At 39.6% G+C, this 22,831-nt stretch overlaps 2 protein-coding genes across 8 annotated transcripts in view; both read right to left on the bottom strand.

Annotated features, from left to right (window-relative positions):
* LOC133552893 (disheveled-associated activator of morphogenesis 1-like) overlaps window positions 1-8,521 on the bottom strand; it is a 116,892-nt gene extending 108,371 nt beyond the window's left edge. For both annotated transcript variants that reach the window (XM_061900463.1, XM_061900465.1), the window contains exon 1: window positions 8,362-8,521. The gene's annotated coding sequence lies outside the window, so the exon portion shown is untranslated. The remainder of the gene's footprint in view (window positions 1-8,361) is intronic.
* Window positions 8,522-10,627: 2,106 nt separating this feature from the next.
* Window positions 10,628-22,831, bottom strand: part of ppp1r13bb (protein phosphatase 1, regulatory subunit 13Bb) — a 41,597-nt gene continuing 29,393 nt past the window's right edge. For all 6 annotated transcript variants that reach the window (XM_061900459.1, XM_061900461.1, XM_061900458.1 and 3 more), the window contains 6 exons: window positions 20,035-20,816; window positions 19,085-19,216; window positions 18,880-19,013; window positions 18,634-18,800; window positions 11,984-12,183; window positions 10,628-11,906 (listed from right to left, as the gene is read on the bottom strand). In XM_061900459.1, coding sequence (XP_061756443.1) covers window positions 11,865-11,906; window positions 11,984-12,183; window positions 18,634-18,800; window positions 18,880-19,013; window positions 19,085-19,216; window positions 20,035-20,816 — 1,457 coding nt within the window. In that variant the 3' untranslated portion in view covers window positions 10,628-11,864. The remainder of the gene's footprint in view (window positions 11,907-11,983; window positions 12,184-18,633; window positions 18,801-18,879; window positions 19,014-19,084; window positions 19,217-20,034; window positions 20,817-22,831) is intronic.

Raw genomic sequence — 22,831 nt, 5'->3', positions numbered from 1 at the left:
ATCCCCTTCATGGTCACTCTTGGTAATTTTAGCACTCAGTACATTTGAGTGAAGCAGGTACAAAACGCAGTCAAATTGTATGGACTTTTCCTCATATAACTCCAGAGGAACTGCTGATCTTTCCACTTTTGTTAACAGCCAAGGCTAATAATAGTTGTCTTTTGGCCAAAAACAGAGACTCTGCAGGGACATTTTATTACTTTACTGTCAGTATCTGGGCACCATCAAATCTCAGTGTGCAGGTTTGAGATCATTGAATGTGGTTTCCCAGCGCAAGCCTCGTGATCACATCATGTAATTTACTTTTTTCAAATGAAATTTAGGAAAATTAAATGACACCGGTTACTAGGAATGTAATATTATTGTAAATATCACAGTATTCTGGTTTCAAAATGTTAGCAATAAAGCCTTGTAATGATATACGAAATGTATTGTTATCAAAATCTCACAGTACGATTTTGTCACGGTATTACAGCCACAATACAATATTATTGTTGAATTGTCCAAAATAAAAATGTAAATAGTTGCCTGGCCCCCGGGTCTTGAGTTTGACACCTGTGGAATAGACTGACTAAACAATTACTCTGCTGGTGAAAGCCAAGTAATGCACGTCTTTTGTAAAGCAATGACATCATATTGTGTACGGCAGCATTCTGCAAGCCACCATGGTGAGGATAACTATTGTCCCTACAGAATAGACAAGTGACAACCCCAAGAGGGACAAGCGGTTGGATGGCGGGTGACTTTTTCCAGCCACTAAGGCATATCAAATTGCTGATGTAAATGCCCATATTTGCTGTTCAGAAATACTTTACAAAAGAGAAGTGTGGGATATTTCTCTTGTTGCCTTATCTGTATTTGACTTTATTAAATGGATATATATTAATGTGTGGCGCAGGAGGGGATAGAAAGAAGAAAAAAAAGGAAGACAGAAGGTGATAAGATAGAGAGACAACAACAACAACAGGGCAACATTAGCAAATACGATGTGTACATATATGATACGAAGTGATAGCAAAGAAGCAGTTAGTGAAGTAAATATTAATAACACAGAAATGACAATGAACGTTATTACACTACACAATGGAGCAATACAAATAGCACTATTGGTAATGAATAAATATAATATTTACCTCTATTATCAACAATACAGTTGTTTCAAACCCAAAAATACAAATGTATCGAATTACTTGAAAGGTCGACAAACCAACATTGCTGCTGAAAAAAAAAATGGCTGCAGGTTTAGTTTAGTTTAGTGTAATTTATTAAGGATCCCCATTAGTCTACACCGCAGTGGAGAGTAGTGATGTACTGTCTAAATACTTCGCTGTGGACTTAAAACTAGTTTGGGTTGTTGACCTTTTCGGGCCACAGATGTACGCACAAGCCAGGCTGTGGTAAAGGTCGGTCACATAGATCTGGAAGTGGGTTTACAACCACTGAAGTAAGCGTACCATAACAACAGCACTTATCGTCAAGGTGCACCAGAAGCATGTACAGTCATTTAAATGTCAGGACTTGCTAACTGTGGACAAAATACGAACCAGAGCTCGATGGTGTGAACTGTAAAGGCATATTGACAGAGAAAACAGATCACAACACATCAGGTAAGCCGTCTCACAAGGCGATGGCGGTACAATGCAAGCACGTACAAGCCCACTCATTGCGATGCAATGTAATGATCGAGGGCAGTTTAATTCTCGGGAATGCGGGCGCTCGCTGATAACCCGCTTGACTGAGAATAAGCTGACCCAGGAATGATTACAGTCTCCTAATCTTTCCCAGACTGAACTGTAACTTTGTCAGACGTTAAACTTTCAGCAGGGGTGTCCAAAGTGCAAACCGGGGATCCATTTTTTTGGGCCTTTTACACATTCTTAAGACATGATAAACACGTCCAGGACAAGAATATTACACAAAAAGAAAGAAAATAAAGATGGAACAGGCTCAGATCTCCCATAAATGAGACCTAAAAACTAAAAATGACTGACGACCTGCGCGTCTTGCTTTATTTGGTCATAGCTGATTTGCATGCATTGTCATGATGAACATGTGTGCACATTTCTTGCAATATATTGTATGTTTTTAAGTGGTATAAAGCCCTTAAAAAATGTATCAGAGAGCAGAATAATATAATTAGTGAAGAAAAATAACGAGAAATTAAATATCTCAAGGGGGTTATATGAGATACTACACTAAATTTGTAAAGTTACAAAAGATTTAAAGTTAGTGTTATTTGTGGATGATACAACTGTGCTATGGAAAGAACACACAGAAGCTAATACAAATAATAAAAGAAGAAATTAACAAATTAAAAAGATGGTTTGACAAAAAACAGACTATCTTTGCATCTCAGTAAGACTGAAATAATGCTATTTGGTAACAGTAGAGGAGAAAGTCAAACACAATTACAAACAGACTGAATAGAAATTGAAAGGGTAAATTAAACCAAAATTTTAGGTATAATGATTGATGATAAAATGAAGTGGAACTCTCAAATAAAAAACATACAACATAAGGTGTCAAGAAACATGTCAATAATGAATAAAGCAAAACATGTTCAAGACTAAAAATCACTTTATATTCTCTACTGCTCGCTAGTGTTACCATATCTGAGTTATTGTGCAGAAATATGGGGAAACAACCGCAAATTTATGCTTCATTCACTAAATGTGTTACAAAAAAGATCAATTAGAATAATAGATAATGTTTGATATAAACATACACACCCTTTATTTATTCAATCACAATTATTGAAATTCAACGATTTGGTGCATTTGCAAACTGCTAAAATGATGTACAAAGCAAACTATAACCTGCTACTACCCAAGAATGTACAACACTTCTTCTCCACAAAAGACAAATATAACCTTAGAGGATAATCTCATTTAAAACATTTGTATGCCCGTACAACACTTAAAATCTTCAGCATATCCGTAGCTGGGATTAAATTATGGAATGGATTAACCAAAGAAATCAAACAAAGCACAAATATGATTCAGTTTAAGAGACTGTTCAAACTACAAGTTTTCACAAAGAATTATGATGAACATCTTGAACCCTTTTTTTTATCGAGACAAAGATTATTTATTATGGGTGTGGGGAAAAAATAGATTCGAATTTGAATCGCGATTTTCACGTTGTGCGATTCAGAATCGATTCTCATTTTTAAAAAATATATATGTATATATTTTTTTTTAAATCAATCCAAAAGACAATACACAGCAATACCATAACAATGCAATCCAATTCCAAAACCAAACCTGACCCAGCAACACTCAGAACTGCAATAAACAGAGCAATTTAGAGAAGACAAACACGACACAGAACAAACCAAAAGTAGTGAAACAAAAATTAATATCAACAACAGTATCAATATTAGTTATAATTTCAGCATAGCAGTGACTAAAAATCCCTCATTGACATTATCATTAGACATTTGTAAAAAAAAAAAAAAAAAGGAATAGTGTCACAGTGGCTTACACTTGCATCGCATCTCATAAACTTGACAACACACTGTGTCCAATGTTTTCGCAAAGATAAAATAAGTCATATTTTTTGTCTGTTTAATAGTTAAAACAAATTTACATTATTGCAATCAGTTGATAAAACATTGTCCTTTACAGTTATAATTTTTTTATTTTTTTTATCTACTAATCTGCTAGCATGTCAGCAGACTGGGGTAGATCCTGCTGAAATCATATGTATTGAGTGAATACAGAATTGTTTTGAATCGGAAAAAAATCGTTTTTGAATCGAGAATCGCACTGAATCGTAAAAAATCGATTTATAATCGAACCGCGACCCCAAAAATCGATATTGAATCGAATCGTGGGACACCCAAAGATTCGCAGTCCTATTATTAATGTATTTAATATTTGTTTGTTTACTATGGTATATTATATGTTTATTATTTATTTGTTCACTGTTCTGTTACAGGGAACAAGGAAACATGATAAAATGTCTATGTTATGAAACGATTATATAAGCTGTGCTTCTTCCTTCTCCTTTTCAAACGTGCTGTAATGAAACAACTGGAATTGTGTGATGGATTACATGCATGCATGTTCCAAATAAACTGAAACTGAACTAACGGAACACTAAATTGCTTTAACTATAACTCAAAGCGCCCTGCGATGAGGTGGCGACTTGTCCAGGGTGCACCCTGCCTTCCGCCCGATTGTAGCTGAGATAGGCGCCAGCGCCCCCCGCGACTCCAAAAGGGAATAAGCGGTAGAAAATGGATGGATGGATGGATAACACAAAGCTTTTTGTTAAGATTTATTTTGGATTATTGGCCGTCAATTTTGGAAGCTTACATTTAGTGACTCAAGGTTTTCCCATTCAAAGCATGCAGCCAAAGTTACTGTTTTGTCAAGAGTGCGTTGCTACTGAAATTACTTCTCTTGTATCAACCCAAAAAAACAAATCGAACCTCACGACGCAGCAGCACGGGTCAAAAAATGGCTGCGATTTTTTTTGTATCATTTTCTGCATGTATACAAGTTGTTCAGAGAGCTTACAGACCGCCATTGTGAATGCCTCCTATGATTCTGAACTATCAATAACAATGATACAGCAGAGAACTGCACGACACGCCCTAAACTGCAAAGGGATGCTCCTGTGCCTAAGCGCCGATCCCGTGGGTGTTTGGGATTGATGGCAAATTCTTTCTCACCACCAAGCAAAAACCGCGCATGCTCAGGCCCCTTCTACACTAAACCTGCTAAGGTTATCCAGGGTAAATCTCACCTAACCTTATTTATGTCCACACACACACACACACAAATGGTCGTTCAAGACCCCCTCGCCCCCTCCGTCAGTCGGCGCAACTCAACCTAATACGCATGCGCGGAAAACGTGCACGTCATAGTCACCTCCCGTATTGCTTTGTGTGCAAGTTCTTAAATGTAATTTATCTGAACAATATCCAGTGTTGTGGTATTTCAATTAACTGGAATCTGGCTGTGGGGCCCTATTGTAGTGAGTCACACATCAGCCATTATAAATTAATCAAATCTTTATTGGACACGAAAGTACACAATGCGACAAAGAACATTTGACAACAATCAATCTAGGGATCTAGATATCTGGTCAAGACACTCCTCACTCTTTTGCCTTCACCTTCATTGTCCATTCGTTTTTGGTGACTTTGTATACTCTGGACTTTGACGTTGAGTCCGCGACATACATGGCGGACAATAACTGATGCAGTTTGTTTTTGCCAGTCCAAAAGCATTCGCCATTTTCCGTAGTCTTCACTCGAAGGCCAAGTAATACAAAGCACACGCTACCTTTTTTATCACATCCACTGGAGCCCGCATTCTCGTTGACTCTCCTTCGACAAATGGACAACGTTTTTTGGTAAGTAGAATCATAGCCGAGCTGGACATTGGAAAGTTCTCTTGGCATCTGAGAAGTGTTGTATCCCAAATAGCTACAATTGCTTTCTCTTAGTTATTCATGAGTGATTTCCGCAAGCGTCTGTACAGACGGAAGGAGAAACTAGTGATAGGATCAGCAGTTCTTTTGACTGTACTGAATCACTAGAACCAGTTCCTTAAATTGATTTGTTCAAAAGATTCGTTCACCGAATCACTTCTGCAGCAGCAGTTCTGTGTGCAGGTCGGCGAATCATGAATCATGAATCATGAATCAGTCAGTAACAGCTTCCCCAGCGGCAGATCTCGGTGTGTGTCAATTTCGCGAACGACACAAGCCCTCAGCACCCAATGAATGACGCGCACAGTGACTGAACGAGATCCTCAATGTGACGTCCTCCTCCGCGACAGTCAGTTCTCTGTGTCAGTAGGTTCGCGAGTCCTGAGAGCGAGAGCGTTGTCGTTCACTGAGTGATTCATGTTGGTAATCCGCGGTGGACGAATCGTTCGCTCAGTCCGTCCACCCGCCCCCATGATGAGTAGCTGGCTGCGTCGAGGGTTCAGTGAGTCACACAATGCGCCAGTTCCACTCATACCGGCACGGTCGCGGCGGAACTCAACTGAACTGAGAAAGGAACGAATCAGTTCATGAAGTGATTCGGTTCAGTACATTTACTCAAAAGATTTGTTCGTTCGAACAAATTGTTGGCGAACGACACAATCCTTTACCTGCTGCATCGAGCCCACTCACACCTGGATAAGGGAAATGGCACTGTGAGGATCCTGTTCCTGGACTTATCGAGTGCCTTTAATACCACCCAGCCTCCTTCAGGACAAGCTCTACAAAATGCGAGTGGACCCCTGCCTGGTTGCCTGGATTTCGAACTACCTCACCGACAGGCCACAGTACGTCAGACTGAAGGACATCACGTCTGACACTGTGATCAGCAGCACCGGAGCACCGCAGAGAACGGTGCTGGCCCCTCTTCTCTTCACCCTTCACTCAGAGCTGTGTCACATCCAGAAGTACGCGGATGAGACAGCCATCGTCGGGTGCATCAGGGACGGCAGAGAGGAGTTTCGGAATCTAGTGAGGGACTTTGTTGTCTGGTGCCACACGAACCTCTTGCAGCTCAATCCATCAAAGACCAAGGGGCTGGTCATTGACTTTGGGAGGTCGAGTCCACGGTCACAACCTATTGTGATCAAGGGAGTTGAGGTACAGACCGTGGACTCATTCAAGTACCTCGGGGTTTGGGTGGACAATAAGCTGGACTGGACTGTTAACATGGACCACCAGTACAAGAAAGGACAGAGCAGGCTGTACTTCCTAAGGAGACTGCACTCCTTCAACATTTGTAAAAAACTCCTGTGGATGTACTACCAGTCTGTGGTTGCCAGTGTTATGTTCTACACGGTAGTGTGCTGGGGGGCAGTACATCTAAGAAGGACAGCTTCAGACTTGAGAAAATGATAAGGCGGGCCGGATCTACAAATCGGAATGAAACTGGACTCACTGGTGACGGTGGCAGAGAAGAGGACTGTTGACAAACTAGTGAGCGTCCTGGATGATGCCAGTCACCCTCTGCATAGGGTTATTAGTAGCCAGAGGAGCATGTTCGGTGCTAGACTGCTTCATCCCAAGTGCAGGACTAATAGACTCAAAAACTCCTTTGTCCCACACGCCATTAGACTGTACAACTACTCTCTGGGGCGGGGGGCGGGGGGTACTAGGACGACAGGGGATGCAAAACAATAACAGTGCAATAAGTTTTCATAACATGGTCACTACTGCCTACTTTGTCTTGTTATATTCTTATTTTACTGTTATATTTTTATTCCCATTGTTGCTTTTTATTTTTTATTCTTATTGTAATATTTCTCTATTTTGTTTCCATTTAAACCCCCATTATTTACTTTTTACTTTTATTTAAATTGATCTCAACTCTGTACACTGCTGCTGGAATTTTAATTTTCCTGAAGGAATCAATAAAGTACTATCCATCTATCTATCTAACACTAGGAGAAACACGGGCATGTCTGGATGACTCGCCTCCATATTTCCTGTGGTTACCTCCGAATTTTCCAAACTTTTTTATTATGAAGCTGGCTGTGGCGCGTTCTTTTTGACATCACTTCCTCTCTGAACTCAGTTTGTAAACGATTGAGGACTCCATTCAAAGCTAAGAGCTGGAGATTCAAGAAAATCACGGCGCAAATACCCGTGTGAAAAAAAATTGTCCGAGGAGGGAAACCTTAAACGATAGTTTAGTGTGGCTGAAACTGGGGCATAGGCTTAATAATTATTCGTTTAAGGTGTTATCCGACGTAGTGTAGAGAAAAGTAGCGTCAGATTTACCGCCGTCCGAGTCCCCTCTGGCAGAAATATAGATCAGCGCCTATGCTTCTGTGTATGTATAGAATATGCTGTGGGCCAAGTCAAATTGAGCCCCGGCTTGCACATGGCCCATGGGTCACACTTTGGACACCCTGAAGACAATTGTGCCATTGGAACAGCTTTCCCAACACATATCATCAGCAACAGGTGCACCCAAATGCAATAAAGCATTGCATTTGCTATACACACAGATGACATTGAAATACAGTGCAAGTATCAATACACTTGTGTTTATATTGCAAAAAACAAATATGGAAACATTCACTGTCAGACCTGGATAGTGGATGCTTTTGACGGTTATTGTCCTTTCAGCAGCATTCTTTAAAGCTTCACTTTCAGTACAGTTTCCCCCACAAAGAAACAACTTCTACCATTAAAAAAAACACTCATTGCAGTTAATAGAATAAGTGTGACCCATTGGTTTTGACTTTTACTTTGTGTCAAAGAAGCTAGCTTAGATGACAACTTGTGTTGACTGTTGACGTCACCCTCGAGCGACCAAACACTGCCCAGCTTTGTTTTTGTTTTTTATTTTCCTTCGCCGTTGGCAACAAGAAATGAAATGAAAGGGAGTTGTCTTACCTGGTGGTGATGGACATGCTCCTTCTCCTGGGCTGGTGGGAAGAAGTAAGACAAGAGTGGTTGCGAGACTGCAGTCTAAGACGGCAGCAGCGAGATGGTTTTAAACCACAGGCTGTTGGTCAGAGCCGCGCGTGACGTCATCGCTTTACTCCAACACTCACTGCGCATGGGCCAGGAAAACCAATGGTAATACCGTATGTATGATACCGGAAGTACACTATACACTGTTGACGTTTGACATACCGTATTTCCTTGAATTGCTGCTCGGGCGCTAATTCATCTAAAACCTCTTCTCACTCCTGCGCTTACCAAAGGCATGCGGTAAAAGTAAGCATGCGCTAATTATTTTAAAACCTCTTCTCACTCCGGCACTTACCAAAGGTATGCAGTAAAAAATTGAGTGTGATGTAAGCTTGGACCTTAAATGCTACTGAATAGCTCTTAACCTTCTTCCCTTTATGCGATTTCAAATTACCGGTAATGAAATTAGCCTCCTCCATTTTGAAAATGATGACAGGGGAAGTGTCACTCGTGACGTTATGAGTTTGACCAGGCGGTAATACTAAGCATGCGCTAATTATTTTGGGGAGCGAGCTTGACCCGGCAGTAATTTAAGGCAGGCGCATACTATATGCCCTGCGGCAATTCAAGGAAATACGGTATGCATGTTTAGTGACACATTATTAGCAGCAAACTACAATACTGAATGAATTGTACTTAGTTTTGAAAGAAAACTGGTTTCCATTACGTTGGGTTTACATTTGCACTAGTGATTAACAATTATATAGGTAAATTTTAATTAATAGTACATTTATAAGGAATCATTTCTAATTACACTATAGTCTATTCCAGGGGTCACCAACACGGGGCCCGCGGGCACCAGGTAGCCCGTAAGAACCAGATGAGTCGCCCGCTGGCCTGTTCTAAAAAATAGCTCGAATAGCAGCACTTACCAGTGAACCCCCTCTATTTTTTAAATTGTATTTATTTACTAGCAAGCTGGTCTCGCTTTGCCCGACATTTTTAATTCTAACAGACAAAACTCAAATAGAATTTGAAAATCCAAGAAAATATCCTAGACTTGATCTTCACTTGTTTAAATAAATTCATTTATTTTTTTACTTTGCTTCTTACAACTTTCAGAAAGACAATTTTAGAGGAAAAAATACAACCTTAAAAATGACTTTAGGATTTTTAAACACATATATACCTATTTACCTTTTGAATTCCTCCCTCTTCTTTCCTGACAATTTAAATCAATGTACAAGTATTTTATTCTTTTTATTGTAACGAATGATAAATACATTTTAATGTAATTCTTCATTTTAGCTTCTGTTTTTTTGACGAAGAATATTTGTGAAATATTTCTTCAAACTTATGATTAAAATTCAAAAAAAATATTCTGGCAAATCTAGACAATCTGAAGAATCAAATTTAAATCTTATTTCAAAGTGGATTTTAATATATTTAAAACATGTCATCAAAATTCATAAATTAATCTTAAACAGGAAAAATTACTAATGATGTTCCATTAATTATTGTTTAAAGTTTTTCAAAAAGATTCAAATTAGCTAGTTTTTCTCTTTTTTTTAGTTGAATTTTGAATTTTAAAGAGTCGAAATTAAAGATTATCTATGTTTCAAAATTTAATTTTCATTTTTTTACTGTTTTCTCCTCTTTTAAACCGTTCAATTAAGTGTTTTTTTCATCATTTATTCTCTACTGAAAAACCTCCGTAAAAGGAAAAAAAATGTACGATGGAATGACAGACAGAAATGCCATTTATATATATATATATATATATATATATATATATATATATATATATATATGTGTGTGTGTATATATATATATATATATATATATATATATATATATATATATTCATTCATTAAAGGTAAATTGAGCAAATTGGCTATTTCTGGCAATTTATTTAAGTGTGTATCAAACTGGTAGCACTTCGCATTAATCAGTACCCAAGAAGTAGCTCTTGGTTTCAAAAAGGTTGGTGACCCTTCAGTAATTTAGTGTTAATTCTAGTACGTATTACTTTTTAATGCACTTCATATCTGGCATATTATATTTTTCGATGCGCCTGGAACATACCTATAACATATAAAGCTTTTAGCAAAAACACACTATTAGTAACGTTGCAGCAGACTAGACACGTTACATTCTTGAACACATTACACGAAAGTGCTTTGGTGACCCCAAACGGCATAAAAGTGAACTTCAGTATTTTAAAACAAGCACTTTTGAGTCATGCTATAGATTTAGGATTTATTGTTGACATTTACAGATTTGTGTGTGTGTGTGAGAGAGTACATCATAGAGAAAGCCCATCTGTCCATACAGCAAACAAAAGATAGCATCCTCCTCACACTATGTACAGATTTCAATGAGCCTGTCACACACTTTGTATTATACTCACTCACTCCGGTTCAAAACACACTGATGGACTGCAGTTCATGTTTCATGTACAGTGTTGTACCTGGATGGGATTGGTGATAACTCTACCGAGGATGCCGTTGTTGTTTGTGTTGTGGTTTGTGCAGCCCTTTGAGACACTAGTGATTCAGGGCTATATAAATAATCATTGATTGATTGATTGATTGAACTTGGAAGGAGTAATTAAGCAGACGGTGCCTTTAACTTCTTGACTTGACTGTTCCACTCTCGTGAAAAATAACTTACATCAGCTGTGTTTGGTTTGTTGCTGGAGCCACGTGAGCGTGAAAATAGGAACACAATGGTGAAACAGTGTCAGCAGCACTGTGATGGTCCTGAGATTTAAAGGCTTCAGAAGTCGTGAATACAAACTGGGTCATCACTATGTGAAGCAAAGAAAATGATCACCTGTTTGAGTGTATGAGTTCATTCAAAATAGAAATAAAAATATCCACATTTTCATTCTGAATCAATGTTCAAGTTGTTTTAACTGGCCATCAAAAACATTTCAACAATAACCGTAGCAGCATATTTGGAGCAACAATGCTGAATTGATAGAATCCGTACGAAATGCAACTCAGGACAGTCAGTCAAATTCTGTGCATGACACGCTTCTTTTGTTGTGATGTGCTCTCTAAAACTAAAAAGAGCTTTTCCTGTAGCGTGTCCCATACAACCCCCAAAAAAATAATAAAATATGTCGAATCTATTGCATTTTTTGGTGGTTAAAAGGCAAACATTTGGGTTCATTCTAGCGGGTCAGTTTTAAATAATAAGACAAAAAAAACACAACTACAAATTAATGTCCCATCAGCGACATGTGTGACCATGTGGAAGAAAAAGAAAAAAGTTTGGAGAAGTCACACCGGTGTAGTGTCTACTGAAGGAGCCAATAGGATGGAAGGATTTAGGGGATTTTTCGCATTTAGAGTGTCTATCGTGTGTGTGTTTGAATAAATATATGTATGTATGGCAGCCAGGAGAAGACGAAGTTGGTTCTTGAGGCTTTTTTTTGTTCTCTGCTCTTGGTCTTGTCCCTCCAACAGCTGGGGATGCTACGCCAGGGAGCGCTGGCGAGGTTTGATCCTAGGGTAGAGCTGCAAAAATAGGCGATATGAATTAGGAGTTTATTAGAATGGGAAGGAGACAAAATTATAATAATTTTTTCAAATACCCCGAGAAGATTCCGAGGCACGTAGCCCTCGGTATCCTCCAGCTGCGCCCACCACCACTCTGTTTCGCTGTCGTCTTGTCGCCGCAGGATGGTGATGGCGTCCCCCTCGCAGAAGGACAGCTCGTCCTGGTTTTGAGCTTCATACACCCAGAGGGCGTACACCGTGCCCTTGTTCATGACACCCATCTTTTCCTGAACGCCTGGGCAGGGAAAAAAACACTCTACAATTAAAGACATCTTTTTAGCTTTAAATCTTCCATCTATCCATTTTCGGCCGTTCGTCCCTTTTTTTGGGTGGGGGGACGCGGGAAGGCTGGAGCCTATGCCAGCTGCACTTGGGTGAAAGGCAGGGTACACCCTGGACAAGCTGCCCCCTCATCACAGGGCCAACAGATAGACAGACAACCATTCACCCTTTAGGGCCAATTTAGTGTGGCCAATCAGCCTATCCACAGATACCAGTACCTGGTATCTGTGTTACAAAGCTAAGAAGACAATAGGAGATGTTTGCAGGCAGTCACCCTGTAAAGAAGCATTAAGGCGTGCTATGAAGCCTTTGCCTTTGACTTTGAAGCCTTCGACAACATGTACAATCTACTTGCCAGTTCAGCAACGTGTTGTGTGTGACTGCAAGGCATACTGGGTGACACAGAGTACACTAATGGTTGTGATATAAACAATTTTAACACTCTTACTAATATGCGCCACGCTGTGAATCCACACCAAACAAGAATGACAAACACATTGCGGGAGAACATCCTCACAGTGACACAACATAAACACAACACAACAAATACCCAGAATCCTTTGCATCCATGAAAATTCCTGACTATATCATACACCCCGCTAGCAGCAAACCCTGCCACCCCCCCACCCCCCGTGCGTCGGTAAGGTGGGCCAGGTTGCGGGCGCGTAAAATATAGTCAGGAATTTTCATGGATGCAAAGGATTCTGGGTATTTGTTGTGTTGCGTTTGTGTTGTGCTACTGTGAGGATGTTCTCCCGAAATGTGTATGTCATTCTTGTTAGGTGTGGGTTCACAGCGTGGCGCATATTAGTAAGAGTGTTAAAATTGTTTATATCACAACCATCAGTGTACTCTGTATTACCCAGTATGCCTTGCAATCTTGTACGTGTGTTATCGGAAGCTGTATACAACATGTTGCTGGACTGGCAAACGGTCCGTATATGTTGTAAAAGGCGTCAAAGGCAAAGGCTTCTCAGCACGCACGCGTTAGCGGCTCCCATTGTCCTCTTTACTCTGTGAAACCGGTTAAAATAGCTCTTTGAGTGTTAAAGGTGGCCGACCTCTGATATATAACAACGGGCGGGTGGCGGGCGGTTGCGGTTCTGATAAAATGTTGGTTCGGGTGGATGGCGGGTGGATGACAACATTGGTTATGCGGTTGCGGATGATATAATTGCCTATCCGCGCATCTCTAGTACACACCATTTAGACAGAAAAAAAACAGAAATTTAATTTTTTTTGCAAATGTATTGAAAATAATACACTCAAAAAGAATGTGAACGCAAGTATTCACAGCCTTTGCTCAGTACTTTGTTGATGCACCTTTGGCAGCAATCACTGCCTCTTTTTGAATGCGATGTCAGAAGTTTTGCACACCTATCTTTGAGCAGTTTCGCCCATAACACTTAGCAGCACCTCTAAAGCTTCATCAGGTTGGATGGGAAGTGTTGGTTTTCATCCAGGATGTCTCTGTACTTTGCTGCCTTCATCTTAGTCTAGTCAGGGAGGTCACCAAGAACCTGATAATAACTCCATCGGAGCTCTAGCATTCCTCTGTGGAGAGAGGAGAACCTTATAGAAGGAAAACCATCTCTACAGCAATCCACCACTCAGGCCTGTATGTTATAGAGGCCAAACGGAAGACATTTCTTAGTAAAAAGTGCCAAAATGCACCTAAAAAACTCTGAGACAAAGAGAAACAACATTCTCTGGTTTGATGAGACACAGTTTGGACTGTTTGGTGTGAATACCAGGCGTGATGTTTGGAGGAAACCAGGCACCGCTCATCACCAGGCCAATACCATCCCTACAGTGAACATGGTGGTGGCAGCATCATGCTGTGGGGATGGTTTTCAGCGGCAGGAATTGAGAGACTAGTCAGGATAGAGGAGATGATGAATGCAGCAATGTAGAGAGACATCCTGGATGAAAACTAAAGCTGTCCATCCAACCTAGAGAAGTGTTGCAAAGAGGAATGGGCGAAACTGCCCAAAGATAGGTGTGCCGAGCTTGTGGCATTATATTCAAAAAGACTTGCGGCTGTAATTGCTGCCAAAGGTGCATCAACAAAGTATTGAGCAAAAAAGCCTGAATATTTATGCATAGGCATGGGAATCGAAAACAGGTTCTCCGAGTGTATCAATTCCTTGGAATCGTTTGCCAATTTTTTCAAATGATTCCCTTAACGGTTCTTCTGGTGAGGATGATATCATCAGACAACATGCGTAGTAACAGACAGCAACAGGCGGAAGAAGCGTTCTGAAGTTTGCAGACATTTTACAAGAAAATATATCACTACTTGTAATAATTCCAAGATAGCCATTAATCAAGAGGACATAAGAACAATGTGCGTTTGACTATACGGCATGCAATAACTACAGAAGAATGCAACGTTTTCGAACCGCGCCGATCTCATCCCAGGCAGCTGAAGTCATCTGAAGTAAACACAACAGGTACTAATACCACATATAATGTTAGCGGTATTAGATGTTGAATTGAAATGAATGAGCACGTCATGTCTGCCACAAGCTTTCACCAAGGCCGGGAAGAGTACCACTCGGCCAGAAACGATGAATGTCACCCAGCAGTGACTAAGTTTGTGGTCAAAAGCTTGCCACATTGATGCTCCTTCAGTTGGTGAATGTTTAATTGTAGTCAGAGAAAAGTTGCATGTTTTCCTCCAATAACGTTTTCACTCAGTCAATATATTACACAGGTGGAACTCATAAAATTTGAATACTGTGTAAAAGCCAATTTATGTCAGCAATTCAACTTCAAATGTAAAACTAATATGTGATATAAATTCATTACATGCAAAGTGACATATGTTAATCCTTTATTCATAATTTTGATGATCATGATTTAAGTTTTTTGAGGACCACACATTTTCTGGGTTTTTCAATTCAAGGTTTTCATAAACTGTAAGCCATAATCAACATTATATGAAAATAGGGCTTGATATATTTTGTGTTGCATAGATAGATAGATAGATAGATAGATAGATAGATAGATAGATAGATAGATAGATAGATGGATGGATAGAACTTTATTGATTCCTTCAGGAGAGTTCCTTCAGTTATGAGCCTACGTCATTGTTTCAACTTGTAAATATAAACAAACCTTTGCAAGGTATATTTTTTAGGCAGATGACCAAGATTCTTGAAAGTTTTAAAAATGTTACATTCTTGTGTAATTTCCATGTTTTATTTTGCTAAATTCTACAGAATTGTATTTATTTTCAAAATAGTTTTTCTATACTATGTGCTTCTTTTTGAGGTCATGTTAGCGCTAAACTAAACACATTTTACACTAATCCACCTTTTTGTTATCTTTTTTGCAAATAACAAAAGATAAGAGAACCGATAAAGCACCGAATCATTAAACAGAATGAAAAGTGGACCGGAAAAATCCCATCAATTCCCCTCCCTACTTATGTACGTAAAATTTAGGTGTTTTTTTATTTTTAATAAATTTGCACAAAAAAAAGTCTCCATTTTTGTTTTTTCTGTCAAGATGGGGTGCCGAATGTACAAACCCCATTTCCATATGAGTTGGGAAATTGTGTTAGATGTAAATATAAACGGAATACAATGATTTGCAAATCATTTTCAACCCATATTCAGTTGAATATGGTACAAAGACAACATATTTGATGTTCAAACTGATAAACTTTTTTTGTACAATACAAAGGTCCTGCAGTCCTGGGTTCAAATCCAGGCTCGAGATCTTTCTGTGTGGAGTTTGCATGTCCTCCCCGTGAATGCATGGGTTCCCTCCGGGTACTCCAGCTTCCTCCCACTTCCAAAGACATGCACCTGGGGATAGGTTGATTGGCAACACTAAATTGGCCCTAGTGTGTGAATGTGAGTGTGAAAGTTGTCTGTCTATCTGTGTTGGCCCTGCCATGAGGTAGCGACTTGTCCAGGGTGTACCCCGCCTTCCGCCCGATTGTAGCTGAGATAGGCGCCAGCGCCCCCCGCAATGGATGGACGTTTGCAAATAATCATTAACTTTAGAATTTGTTGGCAGCAACACGTGACAAAGAAGTTGGGAAAGGTGGCAATAAATACTGATAAAGTTGAGGAATGCTCATCAAACACTTATTTGGTACATCCCACAGGTGTGCAGGCTAATTGGGAACAGGTGGGGGCCATGACTGGGTATTAAAACAGCTTCCCAAAATATGCTCAGAGTTCCACACCCCTTTGTCCACAACAGCGTGAGCAAATAGTCAAACAGTTTAAGAACAATGTTTCTCAAAGTGCAATTGCAAGAAATTTAGGGATTTCAACATCTACGGTCCATAATATCATCAAAAGGTTCAGAGGATCCGGAGAAATCACTGCACTTAAGCGGCATGGCCGGAAAACAACATTGAATGGCCGTGACCTTCGACATCACTCTCTAAAGGATATCACCACATGGGCTCAGGAACACTTCAGAAAACCACTGTCACTAAATACAGTTCGTCGCTACATCTGTAAGTGCAAGTTAAAGCTCTACTATGCAAAGCGAAAGCCATTTATCAACAACATCCAGAAACGCCGCTGACTTCTCTGGGCCCGAGATCATCTAAGAATGACTGATGCAAAGTGGAAAAGTGTTCTGTGGTCTGACGAGTCCACATTTCAAATGGTTTTTGGAAATATTTAACATTGTGTCATCCGGACCAAAGGGGAAGCGGACCATCCAGACTGTTATCGATGCAAAGTTCAAAAGTCAGCATCTGTGATGGTATGGGGGTGCATTAGTGCCCAAGGCATGGGTAACTTACACATCTGTGAAGGAACCATTAATGGTGAAAGGTACATACAGGTTTTGGAACAACATATGCTGCCATCTAAGTGCCGTCTTATTTCAGTAAGACAATGCCAAGCCACATTCAGCACATGTTACAACAGTGTGGCTTCGTAAAAAAAGAGTGCGGGTACTTTCCTGGCCCGCCTGCAGTCCAGACCTGTCTCCCATCAAAAATTTTTGGCGCATTATGAAGCGTAAAATACGACAGCGGAGACGCCGGACTGTTGAACGACTGAAGCTCTACATAAAACAAAAATGGGAAATAATTCCACTTTCAAAGCTTCAACAATTAGTTTCCTCAGTTCCCAAACGTTTATTGAGTGTTGTTTAAAGAAAAGGTGATGTAACACAGTGGTGAACATGCCCTTTCCCAACTACTTTGGCATGTGTTGCAGACATGAAATTCTAAGTTAATTATTATTTGCAAAAAAAAATACAGTTTATGAGTTTGAACATCAAATATATTGTCTTTGTAGTGCATTAAATTGAATATGGGTTGAAAAGGATTTGCAAATCATTGTATTCCGTTTATATTTACATCTAACACAATTTGCAAACTGATATGGAAACGGGGTTTGTACATTCATGAGAAATAAAATTATTGAACATTTTAAAAGGGGTCTGAATGCATTCCGTACCCACTTAAATTGAGTTTTGTCAACTACACAGTAAAACATCTAAAATTCTAAATTAATTTAGATCAGATAAATTAATTAAATCAGATTCAAAATGTATTTAGATCAGGCAGCTGATTTCTCCCATAGGAAATTATGGTATTTGAAATAATCCGTCACTGAGGAGGCATTTTTTTTAATAGCAACATAATAAAAATATAAATAAAAAGCACTCTCCTAACTTTAGCAGTAGACTAGCTTTTTTTAAGTCACGCAAGTGCAAAAATCAGCGAAGTTATTGTTCTAAATGTGAAAGCAACAAAACACTCAATATGAGCGACATTGCAAATGCAATGTACTCTAAATTCCTGATATTCTTAGCAGTCTTGAAAGTGTAAAAATACGTTGGTAAACTGTTATGAATATGTATTTATGTGCACAACATTCTGGGTTGTACGTGTTTCTACAGCAACAAATAAATGCGTTAAATGTGTCATTAAGGTATGAACATGCTGGCAGTTATGAAGGGTGTCCAAAAAAATGTTTTTTTAATGAATCGCGATTCTTATTTTAACGACTCTTAATCAAAAAAATCGATTAAAAAAAAACAAAAACATTCTGTCCAGCCACTCAGGCAAATCGTATTGCTTATATAGATGTCCATGAATGCTGTACAGATTTACTTTAAAAAAGAAACATGCTGGATACTTCTCTTTTCCTTAATTGTATTTGACTTTATTATATGTTTGGGTAGAATTGTGTTTTTAAAAAATATTTTCTTTTAACCTACATAAAAATGTATAAGAGTGTTTGTCTATTTAATGGAGGGATGTAGTTAATAAAAAAACAGTACCCAATTTTATTTTAAAAAGTACTGATTTTTAAACGAGAATCAGTTTGAATGGAGAATTGATTCTGAGTCAAATCGTCACCCCCAAGATTTGAATCAAATTGTGTGGTGCCCAAAGATTCAAATTCCTAGTAGTTACCATATAGGAACTGTGAGCACTGGATGTAGCCTTCTTCCATCTCCTCACACTTATCGGCGGCCGTCTCCACATCGCTAATGGTGCTGGCAAAGATGGCGGCACCCGACTCCACCAGCAACTTGCAGAGGTGGACACTGTTGCACGAGGCGGCGCAGTGGAGCGGAGTCCTGCTTGCACAAATGTGTTAAGTTTAAAAGAAAGCGTAAAACACAGTGGTGAAGAACAAGTTTGGGTGTTTGAACAGACCATCCATCGCTGTCCGCAGCATTGACGTTCACACCGAAATCCAGCAAGAACTTGACGATGTGGTGATGCCCGGCGCACACGGCGTTATGCAGGGGTGTGATGCCTTCGTCGTTGGGCGTGCTGGGATTTTCCACCTGCAAATGAGAAGGACCTGGTTTAACGCTTAAGATCCACAATGTGAGAAGGAATCATTGCTTTAACACACCTCGTAGATAATTCTCTGGACGAGGTCAAACTCTCCTTCAAGTGAAGCGTCCAGTAGGAGAGCCAAAGGGTTGAACTTCACCCTGAAGCCGTGACCGGTGCGCTCGGACTCTGGCTTCTTCAGATTTGTGCGCTGCACAAGAGGCAAGAAACAAGAGTTGTTGTTTTTTTTTTTGTGAAAGATTAATACGGTTCCCTGAAATTTGACAAAAATGACTAATAATAATAACTAAAAAGTTATTATTTCTAAATTATTTCAGCTTGACATCCTTTTCAGACATTAAACAAGGACTTTTTTAACCCTTTAAGAAGCTTAGATTACCATGTAGTATTGTTTTTAAAACAAAAACTACCACTCCAAAAATACTAAATTTCTAAAATAAATTCTGTAAAACTATTATATATATTGTATTATTTTTACATGTTTTTTTTTTTTAGAAAAATCATGTAATATTACCAAGATATTAATACAGTACTATAGGGATAAAAAATGTTTCACCACAAATGGAGACTTTTATTCTTGTAATATGAGTACACCCTCACAACAATTATGACAAGTTCTTTGTAAAAATCCGATTTAAATCTTCAAATTGTTTCTTGTAAAATTAACACTTATTTTCTATGACTTCACCAAATGGGAGTTCAAACATACATGATTGCATTAGTATCTGTTAAGACAAATAAGTCATAAGTTGGGTCAGAAATGGTTTACAAGGGAAAATTGATTTTTCCTGTGGAGCAAACGTGTTGTTTTTTTGTGCAACGTTGTCATTTTAGGCAAATCTAAAGGAACCAAAATCTGTTATATCCAGAAAATGTTTTAAAGATGACCAGATTTGGCCATATTTCAGCAATATTTACTTCAAGTGTCCTAAAAATCAGAGTGAAAAAGCACAAAGTATCCCCAGAATCTCTCAGAGAACATGCCATGTTTTCACATAGTGCACTCACAGAGGGTTGTGTCATCACAGTGCCACTCTCCTCCGGCGAGCTGACCTCTGGCACCGGACTGGGCAGCAAGGCCTCTGAGCTTCCCAGGATGTTGTTGTTGTCGTCTTCGTCGTCGTCGTCCGCTCCTTCTGAATCAGCGAGACCCTCTGGTGGCGGAGGTAGCGGCTGGTTGTTGTTGGCGTTGGTAGACTCAGCCTCTGAGCCCAGCTCCTCTGCATCAGGCGGCGGTGGTGGCGGAGGGAGAGTGTCGGGGGGAAGGTTGCCATTGTCACTGTCTGCAGCTGGGTCACCACCCAAATAGCCTGGAGGAGTTGCAGGCTGGAAAAATGGTGTTCCAGTCCCTGCACCATTACCTCCCCCCGTTCCTACACTTCCCTCCATGCCTCCTGCGAGAGTGTTGAATCTTTGATAGAGGAGTTTTTGGATATTAGGCCCACTTGGGCCCTCTGGTTCTGTGATGGAGCTGCGCTTCTTCAGGGGCCTCGGAGCATTGGCCAGCTTCTTACGAAGCACCTCGAGGTCAGCGTCACTTTGGTAGCGCAGGGGCGAGTGTACCATGGGCGTTAGCTTTGTTGGGCTTAGTGGTCGTGGGATGTTCTCTACGCTGGGAGGGGGGGCTGATGGCTCCATGTGGCATAACCCTTCATGATCCTCCAGGTCGCCATCAAGCATATCCTCGCCGGCTGGTGGTCCTTGGAGCAACGGGAAGGCTCCACCGGGCGGAACAAAAGGTAGAGGTGAGGGAGGTGTCGAGCTGGGAGGGAGGACGGGCTTCCCATATACTGGATTAAAAAGTAAAATAGGTTAGCATCAATGTGACTACTTGCCAAAATAAAAACTATCATCATGCTCTGCATCACAACCTCACATGTGAGAATTTAGGTTTTCTAAAAGACACATGCAGCTCCAGATCATGACATTACCACCCCAATGCAGAACATTGTTTAACTTCTCACTTGTGTTCCCAGCTATTTAGACAAAAATAGGAGTCAATTTTAGTGGAAAGTTCATCACTACTGGTTGATAGGGGTGTTACGATATTACAGATATCGCGGTATTTCGGTATCAAAATCATCACAATAGAGTTGTGACGTCTGACTAGAATTGTACAGTATACCGGTACAAGTATACTATCATGGTACTGATGAATCAAAAACCATACTATACTCTGTTTAAAAAGTAACAGTTCACTGGTCTCGTCACGTCACGTCACGTCATTGCTGGTTTACGAGCAGAGGATAGTGTTCAGCAGTGCACAATCACGGAGTACTTACAAGCAGACACAGCGTGTAGACAGAGAAGGGAAAATGGACGGATTTTGGTTTAACAACTAACGCCCTCAGAAAAAGGTGCTTTATGACATGGCTAGCTCGCTAGCAGCTAATGTCCATTCGCAATCGGCAGTGTTTTAGCTACTTCTAAATCACTAATCCTGGCCTCAATGGCAACAAATAAAGTGAGTTTTTTTACAAGTATCATCCATGCAGAACGAGGAATAGCTAAACATGCTTCACTGCACACCGTAGGAGGATACAATAGCTCACCGGCGTCACAATGTAAACAAATGCAATGGGTGGATTTACACCTGACATCCACTGTAATGATACCAGGTACAAGAGCGTATCTAGTCGATAAGACTATGCTTACATCAATATTTTTTATCCTCACAAAATCTTTTTTCTTTTGAATTCATATAAAATTCCTAAACTCAGAAAATATGTCCCTGGACACATAAGAATTGTACCTTGTAACTAATTACTTGGTATTGGACCGAGACCTAAACTTGTAGTATCATCCAAAATTAATGTAAAGTATCCAAACAACAGAAGAATAAGTGATTATTGCATTTTAACACAAGAGTAAATACAACATGTTGTAATGGAAAATAACCCGATATAACAGTAAATGAAGAAATTGAATTATAATCCATTTTTACAGCTTGTCTTTTATCATTTTGGCAAAATATTAGAATGAGAAATGAAACAATATATTGCTGCATACATCAGCAGACTAATTAGGAGCCTTTGTTTGTTTACTTACAGCTAAAACACAATTTGTCTAGGATGTTTACTATTTTATTTAAGGAAAAAAATGTTCTTCCATTGCAGTAAGAAACATATGTTCAATGTACCCTAGGATTTTTTGTTAAAATAAAGCCAATAATGCAATTTTTTAGTGGTTCTCTTTATTTAGAAAAGTATCGAAATACATTTTGGTACCGGTACCAAAATATTGGTATACAACCTTACGTCTGACAGTATAAAATGAAAACTTGGTCAGTGTAGTTTTTTGTTGGCACTTTTGAATTGGCTGGTTTCCATAAAATTCTCTGCGTAGAGCAAGTGTGCGAGGTCCTTGTTTAGGAGGTTGTAAAAGAGAGAGAAAGGATACTTTTTCCAGACATTTCCTGAAGATTTCATCAAAATCTATCCATAACTTTTTGAGTAATGCTGCTAACAGACAAAGAAACCCTGGCTAAAACACAGTCTTTTTGGTCTGCATGTACTGCAAGGCAAAGCCACCGCCTTCGTCTGGAGTGTTTCCAAGACGACACATGAAGTCGGTCAGAAGTTGTGATTTCTCAAACACACTTTTTTTTAAAAAAACTTTAAATCAACTTGTGGTTTAAAGACACTTGTTCTCCATGTTTTAAGAAGGAAATGCACCAGGCGGCATCGTGAACAAAAAAAAAAGTTTGGCGACACTTTTACGGATATATTTTCCGTCACCCGGAAAATATATCTGATGCCAACGAGGCCAAGCATCAGCTGATGAGGTATTGACATTACTGAATGTT

The sequence above is a fragment of the Nerophis ophidion genome, linkage group LG05, assembly GCF_033978795.1.
Source record: "Nerophis ophidion isolate RoL-2023_Sa linkage group LG05, RoL_Noph_v1.0, whole genome shotgun sequence".
Lineage (NCBI taxonomy): Eukaryota > Metazoa > Chordata > Actinopteri > Syngnathiformes > Syngnathidae > Nerophis > Nerophis ophidion.
The sequence above is the reverse complement of the archived record's forward strand: the minus strand, read 5'-3'. Positions and strand labels throughout refer to the sequence as shown.